General features: G+C 43.9%; 1 protein-coding gene across 3 annotated transcripts in view; it reads right to left on the reverse strand.

Annotated features, from left to right (window-relative positions):
* Window positions 1–1,634: 1,634 nt before the first annotated feature.
* ASB7 (ankyrin repeat and SOCS box containing 7) overlaps window positions 1,635–27,555 on the reverse strand; it is a 258,258-nt gene continuing 232,337 nt past the window's right edge. For 2 of the 3 annotated variants that reach the window (XM_086958060.1, XM_086958059.1), the window contains exon 6: window positions 1,635–7,137. In XM_086958060.1, coding sequence (XP_086814186.1) covers window positions 6,998–7,137 — 140 coding nt within the window. In that variant the 3' untranslated portion in view covers window positions 1,635–6,997. Of the gene's footprint in view, window positions 7,138–14,047; window positions 14,180–27,555 lie in introns of those variants that run through there. The other variant, XM_086958061.1, reaches the window with a different exon arrangement.

Below are 27,555 nucleotides of genomic sequence, written 5' to 3' on the forward strand. Positions count from 1 at the left end.
TATGCATGAGCACAGTACAATATGCTTTCAACATGTGTGCCATGATAGGCCTGCATCTACAAGAAAAACATTCTGGCAAAGAAGTACACGTTTTGCTCTTGTTAATGCAGGCAGACAACCTCATATGGCACAATTAAATATAAGCATACTTGTACAGGAGATTCGAGTATAGCAAATAGAAATTATTCCCAAGAATATCTCAAGACTTTAATAAAACAAAAAAACAGATTTAATGGCTGAAACTAGCTCTTCTCGCATTCTTTGAATGGCACAGTTTTAGAGACCCTAGGAAATGAGAAGGAAAAGCTGGAAGTTGACATGTTAACAGGAGGCGTTGTTGGTAAGCTTCAGTACCTGGTATGAAGATGCAAGTGTGACTGTTGAACAGTCTCAAGTACACACAATCTTCCCATCCTTTGCTATATGGAAGGCAGGTAAATAAGTCTGCAAAAAGTGAATTCCTGGTATCATAATACAAGCTTGCATTGTTATCAAAATAGAAGCTTCCAGGTCAACAAAGAAATTCCTAATAGTTACATCTTCTCACTGAGACCCCCTAAAAAAGGTCATGGTGCAGCTTGAGATGCCCATTAAGATGACATAGTAAAACCTGTCCATTAGCAACCGTTGGGATGCCCACTCTAGACCACATTACAGACGTCAAAACCATTTTCCATACATGAGGTGTGAAGACACAAACAAGTGAAAACAATGAAGTACTCAAGTCCTTTTAGACTTAAAAGGTGGGCTCATATTTTAGGAATAGTTTAAAACAGTGGCATTTAAATAATCTAAAATTCCTTTTTTCCTCTGCTGTACATGTATAAACAAATATTTACAGAATTCTACATGTCTTCTTAAAGGTCAGAAGGCTGTAGTTTGCGTTATAGCTAAGAAGTTTTACCCGGCTTTGGCTCTATTCTGCCCAGGTCAGTTCATGGTTCAATAGCTTTTTTATATTTAAATAAAGTAAAGAGAGAGAGATTTATCCGAGAGCTGGCTGCTGTTAGTTGCATGCTCTTCACGTGGTGGCCTAATAATTACCCTTAAGTCTGTTAAAACTAGCAGTTACAGGCCTAGCTTTTTAGGCCCCATGAAGTGAGGACAACGCATATGTGCCAAATGATGGCAGACATGAATGGAATGAAGAGTACAAAAGAGGCTTCTGATATTGGCCCACATTGGGCGTGAAGAGATTAATTTCTAGCATCTTGTGTTCCTGATAACTGTAGGTTTGCTTTTATTATTTTCAGTTCCAAATAACAAAAATCAGGATGCATTAAAAAAAAAAACTATTCACAATTGGATGAGATACTCCCAAGTGTCAGAAGTTCCTTGCAATCTCTAGCAGAAAGACATGTACTCGTGCCTTGAGAGGACTTTGCAGGAATCAGTTGTCCAGGTGTAGGGACTGAGGGAATGGAGGTGGAATAGGACGCAGAGATGGCCACCAGCCATTGTACTTTACCATGCCTTGTTTCAGAGACCAGCCCCTCAGTTCCCCCGTCTAGAAACAGCTTTTTACTACAGATGAAACATGTTCCATGGGATAGCTGAACACATCCTAGAATTCCCACCACTGCAGAAAATAACACTGCTACCTTCTTAAGATACAAAAGAAAAATAAACTAGTATTTAGTCAACAGCTAGTTTATTCTTTAGCTTTTTTTTATTGTTTCTTTATATTTACATAACCCAGACCAAAGATCCAGGAATAAATAAACGAGGTTAACTGTTGAAACTATCTGTGGTCACCTTGCAAATCAGTCAAATCCAAGTTGATTTTTAAGCTATATCTAAAAACATAAGAGCATCTTGTTTTCTTAAATCAACAACATAAGAATTTTACAAGAGAATGGCATGGTGTAGGAGTAGCACAAAGTGTTTAGTTGTAAAGGTCAGATGATCAAATCTTAAACGGTAATAAATAATGTAATAACATAGCTGCAATTCTAGTCTCGAACCAGAGAGATTTTTATTAACTACATAAAAGAACTGTGGCAAATCTATAGTTTGAATTGGTTTCCCATTCAAACAAAATTGCTTAAACACACATACACACACACACACAAACACACTTATCTTCTTGCACCGCTTTTGCACCTAAGCACCAAACGCAGTATGCAGATTTAGCAATTTTGTAGTCCTTCCTTCTGTATGCAAAAAATGACAAACGTCATAATGCTTTGCTGCATGTTCTGTATTCAGCAAATATGGAAAAAAACAAGTGCATTATTGTTGGTGAAAAAGGTCCAATGTATCTTAAAGTATTATTTAGAAATGTCTATTTCACTGGTTCCTGGTGAAGAAGGAATTTCTAGATCTACAAAAACGGAATACCATGGGCTATACATTGACTTGATTTCTAAGAAAAAGACATATAGAAGAGTTGAAAAGCTATATGCCCAACACATTTACATCCATTAGGAACCAACATCTACTTATGTACTAGTTGACAAAACTATTGACCCGTTTTTCCTAGCAGTAGCACCAGAATTGTATTAGTCATTGAAAGGAGAAACCAGATGCTCGTTCGGAGGTAAGCAGAAATCATACAGAAGGAAGCTGTGCAGATTACACCACAAGGCAAGGATTCCACCAAGCTCATTGTACCCTGTTTAAAAACAAGAATCAACAACTGCATGAAATCTTCTTTCGGCTTTTTATGGCAGCCGAATGGCTGACAAATGTCTTCATATTTGAATTTCATTGTTGATCTTGTAATTGGAGGGTTTCTTTCTACATCTTTATGTTGCTAGTTAAGCCCTCAATGCATTAATGTCCTGTGTTTTTTTTCAATAATACTGTTGCATGTTTTTATGCCTGTTAGGCCTTTCCATTTACCCACTTGTTAGCAGTTGACAAAAATGTCCTATGAGATTTGCTGTTAGAAGTGCAAAAAAATCAAGTATTACCGTTGTCCAGTTAATATTACATCAATGGCTCCCTCGGGCGAGGTATCACTGGTTTGTTAAACAACTTGAGAACAATGCGTTCTGCGATGAATCCCAGATAAGCTTTTTCTGGTGATGGGTTGAAAGCATAATGAATATTCCGAAGTAGCACGAACCCCTACTCCCACATGCATTGATGTGGGATCATATTTGGAGATAGACAACACATCTTCTCATAATCTGGCCGCAAGTGCAGCTGGGGAAGGGGCGGAGAGATAAGCAGAAGACCTGCTGGGAATTTTTGTCCAGCATTATTTGGCCAGGAACTAAACCCATTGTTAACATCTCATCTGGGAGTTCCACAAACATTAATAACTCGACACAATGATATTTTGAGATGTAAACAGAATCAAGCACCAAACACAGGTAAGGCTGGGTGTGTAGCTACAAGGATTTAGTATCAGGCATGTAGTATGCTAATTTCTCACTATCACTACTCCATGCTAAACAAAGAGCACTCTCTCCTGGGCTAAACAAACTTTTTAGTTGCAGTTCTGCAACTAAAAAAGGAAGGAAACACGGTCTTTTTCGCAATGAAGTAAAATGGGCTGTGTCTACAGACCATGCACAGCGTTTAAAATAAAGCTATATTTATAGCTTTCTCCACTGCAACTGTCCAGGAGACATGACAATAGAGGCCATGAAAGAAAACCATGCACTAGGTTTGAAAGAATGGAGGATCTGCAGTTGTTGCTATTTAATAAAAATATTCTAGGTGAGAAAAATAGAGCTGGGTACGCACCGAGGCAGATCACGTGATCAATGCTTTTTTCCATCATTGGGTTGCACATAATGCCATGTTTAGAGATAATCATCATGATTTCTCCCCAAATCATATTTAATATGAAGAAGAACTGGGCTTGGTAAATATTGTATTTAGAGAGAAAACAGGGTGGAGAGGGACTGGTGAATAATATATTTGGTGAGGGGATAATGCAAAACAGTTTTAGAATTTATTCTGCTACTCTAAATCCTTGTTTTTCGCTCAGTTCAAAGTAAATTTCTCTTAATTTGTTTTACTTTACAAAAGTAACAACAAACTATTATCACAGAAGGTGGGAATAACTTCTACACAATCAGAATGTGCAATAAAAGAGGGGCGACCATGTGCAAGAAATCCAAACAACCAAACACTACTAATCAAAAATAAATTAGTGAATTATAAAACTCTGGATTACATCTAGCCGTACGAGTTGCAGGTGTCCCTGTCTTACACAATCTCTTTTGATCTGGGACTATGTGATGTGACTGCCTTATACAAACTTGAGCAATTATTGACGGATATACTGCCAATGGCAAACATCTTATCTTTAAATATGGAACTCTGTATTGTATCTCCTTACAGAGCTCTGTGGAATTTGAAAGGCCTTGTGGGATGGAAGTACGGATCTTATTCAGATTTGCAGCATCTGCCTTGCCTCTTGTTCTCTTCAATGTCCTGCATAGACTTCAGATGGGTGAGCAAAGATGCATAGCCAATGACTTAACCAACATTCTATGAGAGAGGTATAGTAGAGGGACCGATATACCCAACTGCACTACATGTGAGCACTACTTTAAACCTTTAACATCCTGAGGTGTGGCACGTCGTGCTGCCATGTGGGACATCATGCAGCAAGACTTGGCACAGTCAAAAACCTTTCCTACCAGATAAGCAGGACATTTGTAATAATTTGGTATTCTGAAGTAAAGTTACAAATTTGAGTTACTGCTTCGCTGAATAATTGGAAATGTGTTTTCTTTAATACAAATACTGGAAAAAGAAAAACAAATGATACTAAAAATCAATAAATTCAATTAAATTAGCACATGCTACAGCCTTAGGAGCTGTTGCACACTAACGCAGCTGTAGCCACAATCAAAGTGTTGCAGCTCTCGTGTATTTGACTTGTGATCGGTCAACCACTTTCACAGCTGTGAATGCGAAGCAGAGGCATTACAAATCATAAATACCAGGGTAAAAAATATATGTCACCAGCAAAAAGGGAATAAGCTGCTGCAATGGCATCAATGTCATATAATTTAAGCCATGCTTTGAGCTGCTGTTTTTCATGCTCAATATATGTAAGAATACCAGTAGATACACAGGAGGAAAGGGAAAGCTCTTGTCATCTGTAGCATGAATCCTATTTAGCAAACACTAAGCAGGCACATTCTGTGATACCCAAGACGAGTTTCAAAAACCTCAAACATACAGGCCTCTGTGTAAAACAAGAAGCAATCCATAGGGACTGCTGGGAACAGTGAAATCACATACAGGATAGTGTACATCCTTTTAATTCACAAAAATATTAAAAGAGGTTCATAAAGCAGCACAAGGTATAATACTCCCAGGTACTGCTTGCTAAATAAAGGAATGTAGAAGCGCCAACGAGATATTTGAGAACATCGTAGGCAGTGAGGAAGGCTCAAACGGGCATAACTAGGCCAACGGGTTAAAAAAAAACCATATGTTAAGACGTTAAAAAACAGACTACAGGCCAGTAAAGCACATTCTCCTAGCTCTGAAAGTTAAAGGGTGGACAATAGACTATCTACACGACACCATTGGGTTATGTGTAATAAACAGAAAAGGAGCAGAAATGCTATACGGCAGGGTAGCATATTTAGGGAAAAAATATCCTTTCTAGTTCAAATGTAAACTGTTTATTGCTGTTGATTTCTATCATGCCCCCCTCCCACACATACTCGTTCCCGTCTCTCTCGCTCTGAAGGAGGATGGCTTAGATAGGAAAGTGAGGTATTCTTCCTAGGGTTTACCTACTAGACCTAAAGATATTGAATACAGAGATTTTGAGGTATGAGCATCCTCTCCGTCATTCTGACATTAGCCTCCAAAGTCCACACCATATTGATGGAATAAAGCACCTTGAGATTTTACATAGATTTTAATTGGAACCATCATGAATAAGGACACAAGCAAGAGAGTGGCCACCATAAATCACAGAACAATTCTCTCCAAAGTGGTTTATTCCATAAATAAGTATATATGATATAAATATCAAATATATACATGTGCAAAGGTGAACAGTGGTGACCCATACTGCAACAAAAAGCAGCTCATGAGCATCTCTTTTGAATAAGATGTGAGGTCAAGTGAAGGAGTTGCTAACTAAATCCACTGATTAGTCCTTGTAAAACCGACTGTGCATCGGACCTAAATGTAAAGTCACCTGCTTCAAGCCGACACGTCACCTGCCGTCAAACATGATTTAGAAGTGCCTCTTTGTTCTGGAAATGCCATACCTGGGTTATCCACCAACGTTTTCTACACAGAATAACCTGAGATAGATAAAGGGAACAAATAACATCTGCTCTTGGTCGATAGGAGCGAGTTCCCGATTAAAGCCTGCATACTGGATTTGCGGTTTCATAAAGAGAAGAAATGGACATCCACATAACACAATATACTGTGCTCAGACTTTGAAGGCAAGGGCACGCTGAATTTGTGACAGAAAAATCAACTGTCCAGTCCCAACGTAAAGATGGTAACACATTTAGAAAATGCATGTCATGATGGTTCAACACAAAATGGTCATCACAGGAAATATGCCTCTCAAATATTTGCTGCATTCTCACAAACATTTCAAAAGAAAGGATGTGTCTACTTAAACCCCAACCACCAACCATGCCCACTACAATTCATGTAGACATTACCAACTGTGAAATAAATAAAATAAAACATCTCTCTGGTGTAGAATCGAAAATATTCAGGTTGCAGTTCAAAGCTGGTTTGATGCATCACAAAAACGAATGGGTTTGGAGTTTGTCTTTGCTGCTTCAAGGGATTAGCTTAAATTGTATCTACAGCCCAACCAATGGGACCAGGAAGCTTGGACATCAGAAATCTTGGACCAATAAACCAAAATTAAGACCTTCTGGCAAGTGGCATTCATACCAAGAAAATAAGAATGTGTATATCTGCCTTCTGACTTCGATCCAAATCAGAAATTGCATAGGATATACTTTTGTGCAAGGCAGCAGCCCATTGATCCTGTGAACTACCACTCCATATCACGTCCCAAATATGTTTGCTGGCACAGTCAGATATCATCGAATTTGTGTTTTAAGTAGTCTTTGATGACCTTGGCAATAGGCAGCTCATCAAGCAGCTTCAGGCTTTGAAGGCCTATGTACTGACGAATTTTAATTCGGCACAGATCTTGCAAATTCCTTGGTTGCCCTGTAAAGACAGAGAAAAAACTGTATATTATATAACTATAGCAAACTTTTCTTTCACATTGAGAATGTCAACCCCGATGTCCAGCCACCTGTGGTGTCATAGGAAATTAATTACCCAGCAATTTTCTTCAGAAAACGAGCCTAACCCAAGGCAGCATCCCTTGAGGGCAAGTTCTGTGTTAGAACACTATAATAAATTTGCAGCAGTAAATATTGTGCAAAAAGACATGCGTGTGACTCCGCGGCAAATTCTGACGTGATTGCAAGCCCTTACACATGATGTACCAGAAGCTATACATAGGAACAGTGAGAGAAAGGACCGATTACATAAGGGTAGAGTGCCATTTTGCAGTGATTGGGACTCGATGCATGCATCACAATGTAAATAATCAAATACTACAGTGGAATATACTTACATACAAATTTACACCACTATATATGTTGATGGAGAAGAGTTAGGTTATCATGAGTTTAGTCTTTCTGTCAATTAAATGAGGGAGACAATGGTACTGAGCTGGTGAGAGAGAGGACCCATTATGAGGAGCAATTAGCTCCAACTATCAAAATCTGGAGGGGTTGCCAGGGGATCGCGGAACCACAAGAAAACTAAACTAGGCATTCAATAACGTCTGAGGGGGGGTATAGTGAGTTACCAGTGGGGTGGGATACGACAAAGCAGTTCCGTGAATGGCACTGAAAAGAAAGCTAAGCATTTTGTATTATGCCACGTTTCTGAGGACAACCAAACTGCTTGGTTGTTGCCAATTAAACTGCCCAGCCAATTGCTTCACCAGCTTGGTGCTGGTGATTGGCTGTGCAGTTTTATTAGTAGTCCAGTGTCAATATCGTATTGTATGAAGATAGCAAATTTAAAGGCTGTACCACCCACAGGTGGTTTGAATATTATGCAATAGTCAACTTTTTCATTACAAGTGCCCACTGTAATTATGCAACAGAAAAAAAAGAAACTACGCTGTAGGTATGAAAAAATTACGCAGCAAAGAAAGGCAAGTTAAGTGGAAAGGAAAGTCCAATTATGCTGCACATTTGCTGTGGTACTATTCTGTATTACTAGTATGCATTTTACAATGTATGTGGACTGATACACAAGGAATGCCAATGCCACAAAAGAACAAGTTACTTACCCTTGTTAACAATCTTTCTGGTGGATACACTACCAGCAGATTTTTTGCCTTTGGAAAATTCCCCAGGCGTCTGAATGGATACAGAATTTTTTCAGCACTGCTCCTGCATGCAAATAGGTGACGCCGTGCGGCTCAGCATTGGCTCCATACCATAATGTAAAAAGACAGAGCAGAGTTTCATATTAGGGCCCCTCTTGGGCGTGGATGTCGTTTTCTTGCTTGACTCTTTTCACGCCCTCAGATGCAGAACGTGAAAGAATTATCAGTGCCAGTTAGCAGATACCCAACTTGGAACCGTTTTTAATGTTAAACATAGGCCAATCCACTGAGCGGCGGAAGTGGGAAGGCAGCGAAGAATCTTCAGTTGGATAGAGCATCCACCAGAAAGAGCGTTATTGAAGGTAGGTAACTTGTTCTTCTGAGATATACTTATAGCTGCAGGTTCCTCAACTATTTAGAATAGATACCAAAGTAGTAAATCCCAAAGGTGGAGAGTCTATGGAGTGGACTCTGACCAAAATGTCCTGTAGGCCCGAATATACAAAATCCCCTTCCCATCAGAAGAGGCTGCCAGGGAATTAGTGCTTCATGAACATGTGCACAAACACAGACATCACAGCCTGGCAGAAGTCAAGGACGGGCACTCCCCATGCCAGCCTCAGGCCTAGTGGAATGGACTCCCAGTACTTCCAGAGGCCGCTATTTGGCCAGAGCTTGTCATATCTTAATGCAGAAGACTACCCATGCAGAAGACTATCCAACATGACAAGAGTCCTCTTCTACACACCATTCCCTATCTTTGCCCCAGAGAACCCCACGAAGAGCTGATTGTCCACCCAACGGCCCTTGCTACAATCGATGTAAAAGCTTAAAGCACATTTGGGGTACATTGACTGGGGCCTCTCCTTCTCTTTCAAGGGGTGAGGAAGGGCAAAGAATGCTGGGAGAGTGATGGATTGGCCAACGTTGAAAGGAGTTACAACTTTAGGGAAGGCGGCCACCCAAATACTCAGACTGCGGCAAGCCAGTCTTCAGCAATCATTCATTGAGACAGGACACGACTAGTGTCCCCAATATACAAATGTGTACCACTGCCCTTCCCATTCATGAACACCTGAGGGGCACTGGTGGAGCCAAAGGGAAACACTGAACTGGAAATGTTCCTGGACATATTTTAACAGCAACATGGGTATATAAAAGGTATATACAAGATAGACGTCCAAGGACACCATCCATTCTCCTAGATCCAGGGGGACAAGAATCTGGGCTAATGTGAGCATTTTGAATTAATTCTTCTGCAGGTCCAATATAGGCTAGAGGCCTCCCTCCTTTTTCAGCACAGTGGAATAAAGAAATGAACAACCCTTTTCTCTTTCCAAATTAGGGATCCTCTTGATGATACCCTTTGAAAGCAACACTAGCACCTCCTGCAGCAGAATGGAGAGGTGCTCCTCTGAAATTTAATTGAATGTAGAGTTAAAATGTGGTGAAACCGATACAAATTGTTCAGCAAGGTTATCCCATACCCTTTGTATGGTCCATCTATTAGACATGAACAATTAATCCTGCCCCTCCACAGGATGAGTGTGTGCCACTAATGGCAAACTAAAGCAGCTAGGAGGCACCCGCCTGCGTGATATCTGCTAGAACCCCGTCCGCAGCCCTGAAAGTTCTAAGGAGACTGCTGTGGGGTGCCATCTGTATGCCAACCCCCTGGAATAACGAAGACATTTTTGCAACGGACAAGGGAACTGTTTGGTAGGTGTCAATAGTCCAAGGGAGTGTACCAGAGCTGTGCTGTCCTTAAAATGTTCAAGGGTTGAATAAGATTTATTGATTGTCTAAAAGGCGTTAGACATACAGGCCCATACCTATGAGACAAGCCTGCATTTCCCGCACCCTGAAACTCCACCAGTCATTCAGGTAGGAACATGGCTTGGGCAAAGGGACCATCAAAGTATCTATGAGGGCTTCGGTAAGGGAAGATGCTGGCAGGTCCTGGGTCTAGAATTTCGTAGAGAACATTAGTCAGTCTCGATAGAAAAACTATAAATCCAGGACATTAGCAGCCCTTCAAACAACAACCGCAAATTACATACTCTCTCCAATAGGTGGCTTAAGTGGTAAATCCAACCCTATATAACGGGAGGTATCAAGCCCACTAGCTTCTTGGCAGACTGCATAGAAATTCACATCGTTGTAATGAAAAGGGAAGATCACTAACCTCAACCCCACCATCATCCTCTTCATCTGGTGGTGTTCCTTGCTCCGAATCCGAGCCAGAAAAGACAATGGAGCCTCTGTGGGCATGCCCACCATAGTAGAGGTATCAGTGCACAATCAGGCAGTGTGACAATTTGTTGTGCTTCAGTAAATGGTTGAGATCAGGCTGATGTTGGTTTGGGGTTGGACATCAGGACCAGAATCAGATCTTCTGGTGCCAGTGGTGTCAGCACTGCCATCACGCAGTTGGAACCCAGCACAAGTGTAGGCGTCTGTACCAGAGTCCGTACTGGACCTGGAACAGGATCCATGGGTTCAGTCAGGGCCAGGGGAAGACCTTGCTGGTGTTAGGCCAACCGAACGCCCCTGCGGATCTGCTTCAGGTTCAAACGTGCACCAGAAGGATTAGGAAAAAAAGGAGAACATTTGCAGCATGGTGTCTTTAAAGGTCCCCATTTGCTGCAGCATCACTGATGGCCCAGGAAACCCTGCGTGCATTGGGATCAGTTTGAGGATCTGCTTAATACTCAGGGATACTGGAAGAGCCCTGTTAACATCGTGACACCTTCACGTGGCTTGGTAGAAAACATCCTGCTTTATTTATTTTTGCGTTTTCTTTTTGATTTGAGGACAGGCCCAGGAATGATACCGCACGCACACCAGAAACCTGAAGATGGAGCTACACGAAAGATTTTACTTCTTCTGATGCTTGGCGACGCACAGCTTTGCCTCCCGGACTGTCTTAGGGTGCATAAGGATGTACTCAAAAGGGATGCAACATAATTAGTATTCTTTTGCCCTCTTGAAACAAACCCTGGTTTGCGAATGGTATCCGATTTAAAGATAAATATTTTTATTTAGCATTGAGGAAATTAAACATTTTCATGACTAAAATGGAATCCTTCGTTCCAAGGCTTGAATTACATTTAAGATTTTGGTTTCTTGCTGCAGACACCCCCTCAACATAAGTCCATTAACTTAACTATCTAGGCCCAACAAACACTTTTCAAACATCCCTAAATGCCTAGGTAAAATACGTAACTAGCTGCAAGCTGTCGGGTAAAGCTCCAAAATCTGAGTGTGCGGACTAGAAAGGAGAGCAGACAAAGTATTGATTCCGTGGCAGAAGGCGTCGGAGAAGTATAGGCATGGTTAGGAGTGTGCAGTAGAGAAGCTTATCTACAAGAGACATCAGAGGCAGGAAGAAAGAATAGTGGATGGGCCCCACAATGGGTAAATAGAGTATTGCTTAGAGTTGAGAATATGAATTAAAATATCGGCTATTAACTGTGGGGAAACTAGCTCACTTTAAAGTGTGTCATAATTTCTGGGGCAAGGTTTGAGGGAAGAGGTGTTTGAGGAAGTTCTCGATTCAGCAGTGTCAAGTAAGCTTCATAAATCATCCTGATATTCAAATTATTAAACAAATAAGGGTCTTTCAAGGGCAGGATGTTTACCACTCCATTATAAAGGTTCTGACATTTTTCGATTCCTAGCTTATACCATGTTTTTCCTTTTTTGTAATATGTGGAGTCATCTTCAACGTGCCCCTCTTTCTTTTAGACTCTCACCATTCATTCTTCTCCCTTTTAGCCTTTTTTCACCCATGCATATTTCAGTTTTCAGTTATGTGGGGGTATGTACCACTCTGTTCTATGCCTAAATTCCTTCCATTTCCCCAGACTATTTCCTCTTGGCCAGGCATTGCTTGATTCAATGGACACAATTTTAAAGGGAGACTCAAACGTACATGCAGTCCGACAACAACATGAAAATATAATGATTTTGGCGCTGAAATTAGGTCAGTCTACTCCAATGGAAGTGCTGTGTGGCTAGAGACAAAAGTTACAGGTTGGGGAGTGGGTCTGGTGAAACAGCGGTGAGCAAATGATAACAGTTTTAGAGAGGAATGGCAGTGGGTGCAACAGGGTATGCTCAAAGGCAGCATATAGCTAGGGTATTTTTTTAGGAAATATAAACACCTAAGATAGATTAGTGCTGACAAAAGACACATGGTAATAGTGGTTTTAATTACAACATTCTTCTTGGTGTTCACTTGATTCAAGTACTTTGGAAATCCGAATGCAACAATACACCAGCAAAGACGCACATGAATGTTTATGTATCAATGATGTCAAGCTGCATTACTGATTATTTTAATGATTGTACCTGGCAAAGGCATTTGCTCACTGTTGGGGCTTTTGTCAAGTTATTGGGTATAAAGTAATTTAAGGAACCAGATGTTTGTAGAATACAATCAAATGTAGCAAGGTGTCTGGTTATCCTCTTTCTACTATATGGCTGAATTAAAGAGAGCCTCATGGCACAGCATTATATCATTTCAGTTTATATCCCACCAAAATATCCTCTTCCATTCTTAAATTAAGCCAATATTCTGCTCTGGGACATATCTGCTACATCTACCTCATCCTTTCTAATAGCTACTTTCCTGCCATTTAGGCACAGGAGTGAAACCTGGATTCTGTAGTGGGCTAAAGGGGAATCAGGGGGCACAGATATTTTTTGTGACGATGTATCCAGTTCTCAAGATCACTTCAGTTATCGGATTTTCATTTAGTTAGGCCTGTCTTACTTATGGTACAGCAGATGAGCCAGTCTCTAACAGTTCTGCTCAGACGTAAAGAGGATTTGTAAATCTTTATTATTTAATATTCTTGGGATAGGCTACTGTACTTTGCAAAGTAGTAAGAGATGCCTTAAGAACCACAGCTTATTTTCCACCCACATGAAGGCACCATCACTTTTTAAATGTTGTTTAAAATGGCTATGGATCCATGGTTGGTTGTGCCTAAAAGTGCTAAATATCACTTTTCAACTCTGTCCATCTTTCTATGCACAGTAAACAACTTATATTAGTACAGATACAATTCAAACACAAAGTGCCTTTGATAATCATCCAGTATATTGGCTCCAAATGAATTGATAACATTTAGACCTAATCATTCCCAAATGTTCATTGTGCATTTAAAGAGAACTGTTGTTGGCCAGTCCCCTCTTTAAACGGAAACTCAGATTCTGACTTTCATACGCACTTTGAATAAGAATTTCAGCTGGAATTTGTGTTTGGTTAGGAAAGAGAGCACACCATTAAACCTATACTGATAATGGCTGGCTGCTCTGAATTTGATCACTTTTAGATTGTTGCACCTGTTGATTTCTGCAGAGTTTATCTGACAATTGCAAATAGGAGCATGAGCACCCATCTTGTGGCCTTGTACTTTGATAACACCAGACAAGGAGAAATCATATCTTATTTTAGCAAGAGGGTTGACCCGAATATATCAGAACCATCAGATTTCTTCCATATCCGAGTACTTCAAGGATTTTCCCAATAAAGGTCCAAACCAGTTTCTTTGTCTACATAAAAAATGCATGGGATGATCAACTTACCTTCCAGGGATATCTTAGTGGTGGTTCACACATCTGATATTGTCAAGTCTATAGAGCCACCACAACCAAGATATAGCTGAATTTATAATTTGTGATGGTAGTTTCTCAGTCTAATGGTCATTATTATGGTGTTGAATTTTGCATCCAGGTTGGTTGGGGTTTCTGGTAAATATGACACTTCTGGCCTTCCATGGCATCATGATACGGTGGTTTCTGCCAGTCCATAAGAGGTTCTAATAAACCTACACAATACCTTAACGAGTTCTAAGAGACGAAGCAAAAGTGGACAAAATAATTTGTAAAAATTACCACCAGAACGTAAGGTTTTTGACTCTTCAAAAAGATAAAAATTGTCAAGATTCTGCATTTTTGTTATTGGGATTTCTAGTTCTTCCTTCGAAGCGGAGGGCATCTGGTTAAATTAAGGAACGATAAGTAAGTGGTAACAAGATTCCCAGTGGGTATTTTTTTTGTATAGTGTTCGAGGCTTTAGAGAAATCTAATCAAAAAATATTGGCAAAAACATATTGTGGGTTTATCAAGAACATAGAGGCCCTTCTAGCCCGTCCACTGCTTAAAACTGGTTGACTTTACTGTCACTCATTTGCCTGCTTCGCATTCAATTGCTGGTCATGCCCACATTATGCCTTTTCCTCCCCTGGAGCATTTCCAATTTATTTGTGACCATCCACTGCTCATTTTTAGGGAACTACTTTTTTGCCTTAAGCACTCTTCAAGAGTGCATGGGTTTTCCAAGTATCTCCCTAGTGTGCTTCTCTTCTTGCTCCATTCTCAGTGTTACTCTCTCTCTCAGTGTGCTTCCCCTACACTCACTCCGAGATGCACTCACCTTAGTGTGCTTCCACATGTTGCTTTTTCGCCTATGTGCTTCACCCTCTAGCTTTAAGTTACCCTCGCTCCTGTTTTCTCTGCAACCCTTTGCACCTGCATTGCTGCTACCTCCATGCACAGTGTTAATTTCCCCACCTGTATGGCCGTGTTGCTTTCCCCTAGCCACACAACCGTTTTGTTAGGCATTTACTAGACATACTTACCCATCAGTAGATATAAGTGTGCAAAATGCTCTGTTAGCCTATGTGTGGAAGTTATTTTGGCGGTTGTTGCATTCTCAGCAAAGCTATTTAAAGAGAATCCCAAGTGATTACAACTTTTGCTGCTTCTTCCATATTCGACAGGTGGACTTATTTTTTGTTATTGTCACTCTTGAGCCAAGCTTCTCTCATCACTCAAATTGTGACTTTTAAAATGACGTCTCAACTAAAAATGCTGGTTCCTTGAACTGTGTTAGTTTACTGTAGTAATCTCAATGTCCTGAACACACAGGTCTGCTCCTTTAAAACAGTCTATTCTTAGGTTACAAGCCACGCCTTAGACCACCCGGGACTTAAACAATGGCTTGCGGTGGTATTCCGACCCCAGATTGTCACTAGTTAGTCTACATACTTTTGGAAATGTGCCCTCCTACTCCCTACCCCCAAACTAGGCAGTACATCAAATCGCCTCACCTGTGAATTCTATGTCAGGACCGGAGTCTTGGGATTATGCTTTACTTTCTTTGCTTTATTTGAATAGCAGCCATTTTAGAAACTTGATAACAAGACCACATTTCCCTAACACTCTTGGGAAAATGATGGTCAAAAGAAACAAACAATGGACAACATATCCCCAGTCACTGACCATCCTCTTGCTTTGCTGCTCACAGCCCTATGATAAGTGTCTTCTGTTTCGCTCATACCTTAGCTTCCTTTGGTGTACATTTCTAACCGCAGTCGCGGTGCTCCTTTCGAGTGCCCGTGACTGCGAGTAATCGTTTTTTCATAGTATTTCCTTGGTTTCATTGTTTTATGCATAAGATGCCTTGTAATTGCATTGCCGTTCGCGCGACCTGGTTAACTCAGAGTTGGGGATTGTTTCCTCCCTCACGCGTAGTGACTCCGCTTGGCAGGCCTACGCACCCTGTGTGTTTTTCTTTTCAGGTGCTTCTGCTCCTTCATTGCGGGTTGTATTATTCTGCCCAGCATCGGCTCGCGGGTCTGCTTTTGGACCTACGCGAGGCCGCAGTTTATTTCCTGCTGCTGGGTGCGGTCTGCCTCCGACTGCCAGAGGGCGCTGTGGGGCACGTATTGTGCATCACCACTTCGCCTACATCGTGCGCTGATTTTTGAAATTTTGAGGGTTGGTTTACCCCACTCCGCACCCGTTGCCTTTGCCCCCATACCCTGGAGAGATACGCCATGATTAGGGTCTGTACTATAATCGGCTGGCTTTTTATTGACGCTCGGGCTGAAGTGCTGAGTTGGAGTTTGTGTGGTGCTACTATTGACGCCCGTGAGGTGTAATTTGAATGCCAGCAACAGGTTAAAGTCAGACCTGCAGGGACACGCTCTCTGGGCGTTAGGCCTGTTAATTATCATAGTGCAGGGTGGTGTCCCTGAGGGGTTTGTCCCTCTGTGGTTGTTTTTTGGGGCGTTGCCCTGTGGAACTTTGCTGGTCCCCCAGTGCTGGGCACGCAGTCTCTTTGTCTGTGGAGGTACTATTGGCTGGAAGAGTTTTTCTAGGCCAATTAGCACGGTCTTAGGACATTGAGCATGACTGAGCAGGCAGACATGCAGTGGGAGGAGGATCCCCTGGCTCAACTGCCCTGGGACATTGCGTTCTATGATGCAGAGGATGCGTCCATCTACCAGGCAGTTGAGGAGGTTATGACTTCTATGGAGGAGCGTTTGTCACAAAAGATTGTGCAGGTGTGTGCTCGGTGGGCCCCACCACCGGCCAATACCCTTTGTAACGCCCGGGGTGCACAAGGGGGTGACCCTATCCCTGCCAAGCGTCTCAAAGTGGACGGAGTGGACCAGGACGCTTTCGAGCATTAGGGGGAAGCCTTTTTGTCGCAAAACCAATCCCAGGCCATTCCTTTAGACAATACACCTTCCCCTGCCCATACTAACCCTGCTAGTCCATCACATGGGGATGTGACACCCAGGCCAACACAGACGTGGAGCCGAGACCGTCCAGGCCATGGCGCCTGGCATCAAGTGCTGGGCCTTTAAAGCCTCAGGGGGCAGTGAGTATTTCTGACATGTTAGACCCTGAACTCCTGATGCATCCCAGATCCTCCGAATGGACTCCTTCCATGAAGGTTGCAAGCTACGTGGCGGGCAGAATTCGGACTCCCATGGGGAAAGACGCCCGTAACCGCCTTAGTTCGGAGTGTCCACGCCCCTCCTTAGACGGGAAAGTTGCGCAGACCCCTGAATTAGACCCTAGGATGGCAACTTTTTTTAGTAAAGTTCATCAAGGACCCCAAGAAAGGGATGGATTCATCTTGGAGGGCATGCCAAGACAAAATTGTTGGACATCCTGGGGCCACTTGCCATGATCCGGAAGACGCCAAGACGTCCGGTGCTCTTATATCCCTAGAGGCCCTCTCAGGGTGGACTCAATGTGCTGTGATCTTACTCTGCAATGCTAACTGTGTGCTTTTAACTGAGAGCAGGAGATCCTTCCTGATCAAAGTTGACCTGAAGCTAGGGGACCTGGCCAATTCCGAGGCAGGGGCAGAGGCCTTTTTAGGGAGCCCTTTAGTAAAGAACTGGGCAAATTTGTGAATACTTTCATGTCATTCGACAAGGCCCAATCATCCATAAAAAGGTTTTCTCTTCCTGGGTTTTCCGCGGGGCCGGTCAAGGCAGGGGCCGCTCTACCGGCCAGGCACCCCAGAACTTCAGGGGGCAAGACTCCAGGCAAGGCCAGTACCAAAATCAACAGAGGTACAATGATTTCTACTCTTCCCGTGGACATAGATCCAGAGGTCGTGGCTTCAGAGGAAGAGACAACTTCTCTACCGTCGGTTAGTGTCTCTTCAGAGTTTCTGGTGCCTGTGGGCGGCCGGTTTTGTGAGAGAGTGGAAAACAGCCATGTCCGATGCTTGGGTGTTGCAGATGGTCCAAGGGTTTCAAATAGAGTGTTGCAGCGACGCCCAGGCAGTTGGTTCCATCCCGACCAATCTAATTCTCCCGCCAAGAGGCGGCATTGATAAAGGCGGAAGTGTCCGCGCTTTTGGACAAAGGGGCCATTTGTTGCACCATCTTGCATCTACAGGGTTTTCTGAGCAACATCGTTTTAGTGGACAAGACAGATGGGGGCCAGCACCCTGTGTTGAACCTCCGCAAATTCAACAAGTGGCTCGTTTACCGTCACTTCAAAATGGAGGGCATTCACCTCTTAAGAGATATTCTACAACCCGTGGGTTGGATGGTTTGCCTAGATTTAAAAGATGCCTACCTAACCATTCCTATTTTCCTGCCCCACAGAAAGTTTCTTCAGTTTCTCTGGCGGCAGCAGGTGTACCAGTTCACGTCACTTCCTTTTGAGCTATTCTCCGCTTCTTGGTGCTTTACGAAGGTTCTCAGGCCGGTCGTGGAGTACCTTATACCTGGACGCATGCATCTGTTGGCCCAGGATCCGCTCTCGCTTTGAGAACAATTGCAACACGCTGTCACTCTCTTGGAAAGTCTCAGGTTTGTGATAAACGCCAAAAAATCGTTGTTAGTTCCGGCTCAGGTAGTCACATTCCTGGGGTTTGTGGTAAACTTAATCATAGCGACCCTAAGCCTTCCAGCACGGAAGTTGGCCAAAATACGACACGAGTTGCAGCGTACTCAAAAAAAGTTTGCCTTCGTCAGATTGCCTGCGTGGTGGGGCTTCTATAAGCTTCCATCCAAGCGATATTCCCAGGGCCACTGCACTACAGGGCTTTGCAGCGCCTCAAAGCAAAACATCTGTGGAAAGGTTATCCCTACTCTCATCCAGTTTTCCTGTCAGAGGAGGCACGGGAAGAGATTCTTTGGTGGCTCTCTCACATAAAAGCCTGGAATGGGAGAGCGATTTTCGTTACAGCCCCGGACCTGGTTATCAAGTCAGCCGCCAGCAGGTCCGGCTGAGGCGGGCAGCAGATGTGTAGATTTCTCCACAGGAGGGCCTTGGTCTCCACAGGAGCAATCACTGCACATCAACTGTCTGGAGCTCATGGCAGGTTCCTTTGTGGTGAGGTGCTGGACCAGGGAGTGCGCTCAGTCGTGTGTTAAAGATGGACAATATTTTGGCAGTCGAGTAAAACATTTGATCTGGGGGGCACCCGCACAAAGGGGCTGTCAGACCAAGCGATGACCCTCTGGCAATTTTACCTGGACCATCACATTTCGATAACGGCGGAGTACCTCCCGGGACGGGAGAATCAGGTGGCGGACTGGCATTCCCGGCATTACAGAGATGCCAGTCTCTGGAAGTTACATCCGGACATTTTTTCTCTAGTACAGGAACGTTGGGGACCCTTTTCAGTGGATCTTTTTGCCTCCAGACTGGACCATCAGGTTTCTTGGTTTTTCACCTGGCGGGTAGATCCATTAGCGGCAGCCACAGATGCTTTCATGCAATATTGGACGCAGGAACAGGCCTGTGCGTTCCCGCCCTTCGCAATGATCATTCGGGTTTCAGCCCAGATCAGGCAGCAGAAGGCGAATGTGGTTCTCATTATGCCCTTTTTGGAGATAGCAAGTATGGTTTCCAGTTCTTCTGGAACTTTGAGATTTTCCAATCCGACTCCCCCACTTTCCAGAGTTGCTTCTCAGTGCGGACCAGGTTCCCCATCAGATGGTGCTCAACTGAGCCTTCCGGCTCATGGCATGGAGTATTACAGGGGTAGAGGGTCCCTCCCTGGCCTTTCGAACTTCGCTGACGGCGTCCTGTCTAAGGCCAGGGAGGACAGCACCATCGAGAGGTATCGATCTGCCTGGCGACGATGGCGTCGTTGGTGTGTACAACAGGGTTGTGATCCTATGGGTGCAGATTTAGTTCACGTTCTGTAATTCCTAGCGAGTTTGGCCTAATAAGGTTTGGCTTACTGTTCAGTGAACACATTTTGTTCCGCTATAGCAGCGGGACATGTGACAATTTAAGGCAATCCTGTGGGTGAACACCCTTTTGTGCGTCATCTTTTGTGGAGACTTCGTTTGTCGTTTTCCCCCGAGCCACGCTATTTGGCATTGTGGGATGTGAATAGAGTGCTCAACTTGTTTTTGTCATGGCAGCCCAGCGAATATTTGTCGAGGAAATAATTGACTGCGAAATTGGCGATGCTTCTTTGTCTGATCTCCTGCAGGAGAGTGTCTGCTGTACGAGCCCTGGAAATCACGGGCAGTGTGTTTTCTCCCTCGGGGGTGTCTTCTACGATCAGGCGTCGAACTAAGTGTTACACTAGAATGATCAAATATCTAGCATTCCCAGACTCCCCTAAACTGTGTGTGGTTCGCTGCTTGAAAGTTTATGAGGCAATGTCTCTAGAACGGAGGCCTCCAGGAGAGGCAGCTTTTGATTGCTCTCAGAAAACCACACAACACAGACGATCAAATGATGGGTGTGTTGGGTCATGCAAGAGGCGGGTATTAGCCTGAGACAATTCGGAGCCCATTCAGCAAGGCGAGCAATGGCCTTGAAGGCTTTCAAGCTGGGAGCAAGGTTGGAGGGCATTATGAAAGCGGCGGACTGGTCCTCTGATTTAACCTTTAAGAGGTTTTATATCAAGCCTATTATTGACATGGCACATTTGATGGCAAGTAAGCTTTAAACTAGCATAATCCGAAGCCTCCGGTCGTGACATAAAATGAAATATTTCCTAGCTATCGTAATGTAAAGTTTCAATTCTATTAAGGACTCGGAGGCAAGGATTATCCCACCCTTTGACGTTTGGTCTGGATCACCCGCCCGTTAGAAGTAAGTAAAATTTTTACTTCTAAATTCCTTGCTGGATCTGGTTTTAAAAGGTTCAAGTAATGATTTGACTTGTGATCATTGGTTCTTGACTCTTTCAGAGTATTACTGCTTCGAATGCATGGTCTTGCTGTACCTTTGTTAATTGGTATTCACCCAAGACTGGTCTTTAGCCGTTTTGGTTTACTAGCCCTGATATTGTCCTTTTTGTTCCAGGAGGCGATTCCGTGAAACAGGAAGGTTAACACAAGAAGAAGGGCATTACTCGCATCGAAAGAGGGTGGGCAGTGACTTGAAGAGGGACTATATGAGGGACACAGCACCGTGATTGGTCCATGGACTCGGTGATATGTTGTCCCTAGTTTGTTTCTTTTGACCATCATTTTCCCGAGGGTGTTTAGGAAATGTGGTCTGGTTATCAAGTTTCTAAAATGGCTGCTATTCAAATAAAGCAAAGAAAGTAAAGCATAATCCTCGCCAACGAGTCCTTAATAGAATTGAAACTTTCTGTTGAAATAGCTAGGAAATTCTTCATTCTCCACTTCTGCATTTCTTTTTGAAATCTACATCTTCCTATATTCGTTCATTTTAGTAGCCAGATATCACACCAAGAACTTTCTCTTGTAGCTTTCAAACAGCCCGGCTACCACTTACTACTTGTACCTAATTTCTGTGCCCTAAATTATTGACTTTTAAATGTCACTCATTAGTGCAATGAGCAGCAGAAACTCATCACTGTTGCGACCTGATAGAATTTACCGTTTTGGTTATAGAAGAATGAACTGCATTAGTGCAAGGGGGGTATTAATGCATCTGAGTGGTCAGAAATATATTCCACAGTACTTTTCTGAAGTAAGGGGCAACAAGAAGGGCGAGGAGTCTCGGGTGCATGAGTAACATATTTTACCCATATAGTTTATTCACTAATATTTAATGGGGGCAAAATATGTGAGGAGCTTTGTGCAAGCAAAGGCTTTGCCATTCAGTGCTCTTCAAGACAGTGCATTTGCAAGTAGAGCTTTTGAAAGAATTATAGGACAGTGTGAGAGATAGCTCAGTTTTATGTGATGCTTCTCATAGATAAGTAAGATACACTGTAGATTCTGGAGCGAGGTTAGGAATGTGCAGGAGGACAGAAATGATCTCTGCTAGAGAATCTTTAATCTAAAGATTGGTGCCAAGCACCATGACCCCCTGGTTCTCCACACCCTCTGACACTACTCTTCCGTAGCCTTCCAAGGCCTGAACTTCAGACACTCCTCCCAACTCTATAGCTGGGCCACCCTGCCCAACACAGACGGTGCGGTCTTCTGCACCTCCTGCCAATTCTCCTGTGTGTCACCCCCACGACCGGATCCCACTCCTGCCTTCACTTCCCATTCACTTACCTGACACACACTGCACCCATGCATCTCTCAGCCCACACTGACCTGACTCATCCTCAACACACGCTCACTCGTCAGGCATACCTTCAAAGTCTGGGAGCTACTGCATGACCTCTCACTAGACCTGCTCTTCCAAACTGAAATGTGAATCAACCGACACAGACATTGCCCTGGTGATCCCCCCTGGAAACAAATTTGTAAGACAGGACAGAACCTGCAAAACCAGAGAAGGATTTGCCAACACCTGCAAAGAGAGCCTTCAATGCTCTGGTATGTCTGCAAACACTTGGGACTGTAACAACTGCTCTTTAAACTGCACATCTCCAACAACTCCACCCTGGGAGGCACCCTCATTTTCCCAACTACCAGTCCACAGTCCAAACTCAGCAACTCCATCTGGGACTTAAACACACTCCTGGTGCTCGACCCCAGCTTCTTCGTCCTCCTTGGAGACCTCAACTACCCTCTAGAGGACCCCACCACCAACAACTTTTTGCCATCTTAAAGTACTTCACCTAACACCATGCCAGCCTCACAACAATTCCAAGCTGGACCCATCAGCTATTGCACCCTACTGCCCAAGTAGATGATCTCCCCTGAACCCTGGGACTTACAATGAACTACAATTTTTATGTTTATGTTTATGGGTCTTGTAAAGCACTCGTATACCAACGGTCTCATGGCGCTAAAAGGAGAGGAGAGCTATCTTTCAGGCTCTAACAGTAAACTTGGGTGAATAACCAGGTCTTAAGTTTTTTTGTAAAGCTGGGATATTCGGAGGTTAGTCTGATTTCAATTGGAAGGGAATTCCACAATGTGGGGCCGAATACCGAGAAGCGCGAGCCACCCATTCTCTTTCGTTTAAATCTTGGAATAGTCAACATGTTCATTGTCGCTGATCTAAGATTCTGTGTAGGCAAGTATTGGTTGGAGGAAGATCTATCCTTCAGGACCCATGCTAGGAAAACCGCGGGGGTATGCTTTGGCTTGCTGCGATCCGCTCGCAAAGTGCTACCTCTGCTCCCTAACTCTTCCAGGAAGCTTTTGATTCGCGGCCTAATTTTGTCGCGGCTCGACTTCGGGAACGCACTATTTTTGGGCGCCCCAGAAGCAACTTTCAAAACCCTTCAGCAGGTGCAGAATGCAGCAGCGAGGGTGTTAATGGAAGTGCCGCGTAGACAATCAGCTGCCCCCGCCCTGAAAGCGCTCCACTGGCTCCCTGTTAAGGAGCGGGTGAAATTTAAGGCGCTATGTACGGCCCATAAAATCTTGTACGGCAGGGGCCCTTCTATTCTGTCTTCTATGGCACGCCCCTACAAGCCCACACGCCCACTGCGCTCGGATCAAAGACATCTGATGCAGACCACAAGAGTAAAAAGAGCTCGCTCTGGGGGCCGACGCTTCTCGGTGCAAGTAGCGTCACACTGGAATTCCTTGCCCCTTAAGATCCGTGCTGAGCCCAATATCCTGCACTTCAGGAAACTACTTAAAACACACTTATTTCCAGTGTAGGATTGAGTAATAGCCTTTCGTGTCTGTGTTCACAGCGCCGGGATGCCCCTGGGTAACTGCGCGCGTTATAAATTTTATATAAATAAATAAATAGATCTTGGTGGATATGAACTTCGGTCCTGATTCGTGAAGAGCATTACAAATTATACAACCGTCCTTAAACATAGTCCGCTGTATCACAGGAAGCCAATGAAGCTGCTTCGTTAATGGTTTGGTGTGGCAATGTCTCGGTTGCTGAAAGACCAGCCTAGCAGCTTGATTTTGAATGAGCTGTAACCTATGAATTTGGGTGGCAGGGAGTCCTAAATATATGGAATTGGCATAATCCAACCGGGACATTATTAGTGCGAGCTATACTTGCCTCCTTGGAGAAAAATTTCCTATTTTTCTTTAATGTCCTCAATTGATGCATGCAAGTAGATGAGACCAGGCTAATCTGTTCCTACATGGAAAGAATGGCATTTATCTTAATTCCCAGGCTTTTCACTGAGTTTTTGGGTATGCCCAATGCAGCTGTCCAGTGTGCTGGTGACCACTGTTTTATTCTGTTGTTTGAAATAATTATCTCTGTTTTATCAGAATTTAACTTGAGATGATTATGAGTCATCCACTTCTTGATGAAAAGCCTACTATGTTGAAATCATTTGTATCATAAAGCGGGAAGATCAGCTGCATATCATCTGCATAATTATATACCTTCACTCCTCTTTCTTGAAGAGCATGAATCAGGGGACAGGTGTATACATCAAAGAGATGAGGTGAGAGGGAAGACCCTTGAGGTACCCCACATGTGGTATTCACCCGGGAGGAATTAAAAGGTGCCAGTCCGACGGACTGGGAGTGCTCCTTTAAGAATGAAAGCATCCAATTCAGGGCTGTGCCTCTCAGACCTACCGCTGCCAATCTGTCCGCAAGGATAGAGTGGTCCACGGTATCAAAGGCATCGGGCAGGTCTGATAACACCAAGGTATAAGTGCACCCCCTGTCTGCACCTTCCTTCAGGTCATCCATGACACTTAGAATAACTGATTCTGTAGAGTGCTATGGTATGAAACCTGCCTGATGGGAAACCAAGAAGTTGGAGTCTTGGATGAAGGCACATAGGAGTTTAGCCACATGTGCCTCCGGCAAGTTGGCTAGGTATGGAAGGAGCGAGATAGACCTGTAGTTGCTCGGGACGCTAGGGTCTACTCCCGCCTTCTTTTGTAATGCACTAACACTGCCTCTTTGAAGGCGGGTGGGACTATCCCTTGCTCCAGAGAGGCATTTAGAAGGGAAAGGAAGGTGGCTGGGAAGTGAGAGAGCAGTTCTTTTTGTATCCTAACAGGACAAAGGTCATTGGGGGAGCCTGACCGAACCTTGTTTCTGAGTTCTTCCAGTCGATCAAGAGTGATCTTTTGGAAGTTAGTCATCGTAATAGGATTTTCATATGACTTATAAGATTTCCATTCCAAATGGCCTGTGGAAATGGAATTCTGGATGATCTTAATTTTTTCCACAAAGAATGTGTTCAACGCGTCACACAAAACCTGGGAGGGTGTGATAGCTAAGGTAATTCAGTCAGGACTAGAAAGCTTAAAAATATCTCTGGACTTGTTGCTAGAGCTAAGCACCCAAGAAGAATAATAGGTCTTTTTTGCTCTCCACTATGACAGCTTTGTATTCAGTAAGTGCTTTATCATACATGTTCCTTTCTGTCGCAGTATAACTTCTCCACCACTCTCGTTCTGCCCGACGCGTTTTAAGTTGAACAATTTTTAACTCCTCTGTGAACCAATTGGAAGTTTTATGACGCCTCAGGGACCTTTCTTACCGCTGTAAAGGCGCATGCACTTCACAAGCTTGAAATAGCCAGTTAGAGGGGGCTCTCTATCTCATTAACATTGGTCGTAGTAAGCAACAGAGTGGACTGCAACATATTATAAAACTCCGGTAGGCGAGACCGGTTCCACCTTCTGGTCATAGGTCTTATATCACTCTGAGGTTTTACTGTGGGTAACCCATTTAATACGAAATAGATGAGATAGTGATCTGACAAAGTGCATGTACCAGTAGATCAACGACCGAGAGATAAGCAGTCCGTAATTGGTCTAATGTGTGGCCTTTGATATGGGTGGGCTGTGTTATATGCCCTTCTAAATTCAGGTTGGTTAATAGGTCAGTGAGCTCTTTAGATCCCTGAACAGTTCAAGTCTCCGATTAGCAATATTTTAGCAAAGTCTATAAGTGAGTGGAGTAACATAATCGGCTAATTCGGTGACAAACCTTCCCATAGCAATAGGAGGTCTATATATCAGTATGCACACTAAAGTAATCTTGGGGAAAGTGAGTTTAAAAGAGAGACTATCTACCGAGCTCATTTCAAAGGAGGCTATAGAAGAGGCTGACAGTTCTTTCTTAATAACAGCAGCTACCCCTCCTCCTATTTTCCCAGCAGGTCTATTAGGCTGCAGCACAAGTTACTTACCTTCGGTAACAATATATCTGTAAGAAACAGTAGTTAATATTAGATTCCTTACCTTAGAATATCCCCAGGTGTCAGACTGGATCCGGAAAATTTTGTGTAGCAGTACCCCTGCGCGTCGGTAGGCGTCGTCTGCCGCTCCGCGTCCGTTGTCGGGATGACGTCGGCGTACTTAGACGCCGCCCTCGAGCGCCGACGTCAGTTCTTTTACACAGCTTTTCCGCGCCAGAAACGCAGAGCCATGATAAAAACCAACACTGGTGCAATGAAACTAGGGCCCTGAAAAGGGATTACCTTAACCCTAGATATCGGTTCGCAGAACGGGGAGGATGGGTGTGGAGGTAAATAATCTAATACTAACTACTGTTTCTTACAGATCTATCGTTACCGAAGCTAAGTAACTTGTGCATCTGAAAGAAACAGGTTAGTATTAGATTCCTTACCTTAGAATAGATACCCCAGCAATACCAACCACGGTGGTGGGCCTGCAAACCAATGATCACACCAGAAAGTCCTGGAGAACGGAATCGCCGAAAAAGCCATCTCTCCGGACTTGGCTGTCCAGGCAGTAGTGTCTTGCGAACGTGTGCAGCGAGGCCCACGTAGCTGCCTGACAGATGTCCTGCAAGGGGACTCCCTGACCCAGGGCATTAGTAGCCACAGTGGCCTGGGTGGAATGGGCACGTAGCCCCACAGGAGGCTCCTTTTTAGCCAGTGAATAACCAGCCTTGATGCACAAGACGAGCCATCGGGAAATGGTCCGTTTGTGCACCGCCCTTCCCTTCTTAGCGCCCACGTAACCAACAAAGAGTTGGTCATCCACCCGGAACTGGCGAGTGCGATCCGGCTAGAATGAGAGCGCACGTTTTGGGTCCAGACGGTGGAGCCTCTCTTCCTCTTTCGAGGGATGCGGAGGCGGAAAGAAGGTGGGCAAGGTGATTGACTGCCCGATGTGGAAGGCTGGGACTACCTTGGGCAGGAAAGAGGGTCGCGTCCGCAACACAAATTTGTCTGATGGACAGAAAGGGAAGGAGGTTGTGAAGAAAGGGCCTGGAGCTCTCTCACTCTCCTGGCAGAGCAACCAGGAATGCAGTCTTAAGGGTTTAGAAGACGAAGAGGACAGTTATGAAGTGGCTCAAAGGGAGCGCACATCAGATAAGTCAAAACAAGGTTCAAGTCCCCTGAGGCATCACGAAAGGAACAGGGGGGAACATATGAGTGATGCCCTTCAAGAACCTATTTACAACTGGGGACTTGCACAAAGAGTGCTGATCAGGGAGCCTTAAGAAGGAGGAAATGGGAGAGAGGTAGCCCTTGATAGTGCACAGAGAAGAGCCCTGCTGGGCAAGAGAAAGAAGAAAGAGGAGAACCTCAGAAAGAGGGGCAGAGAGTGGATCCACAGCCTTTGCTGTGCACCATGCCACAAATTTGTTCAACCTGCAGGCGTATACCGATTTTGTGGAGGGACGCCTGGCTGCCAGAATAACATC

The sequence above is a fragment of the Lissotriton vulgaris genome, chromosome 2_1 (assembly GCF_964263255.1).
Source record: "Lissotriton vulgaris chromosome 2_1, aLisVul1.2, whole genome shotgun sequence".
NCBI classification, from domain to species: domain Eukaryota; kingdom Metazoa; phylum Chordata; class Amphibia; order Caudata; family Salamandridae; genus Lissotriton; species Lissotriton vulgaris.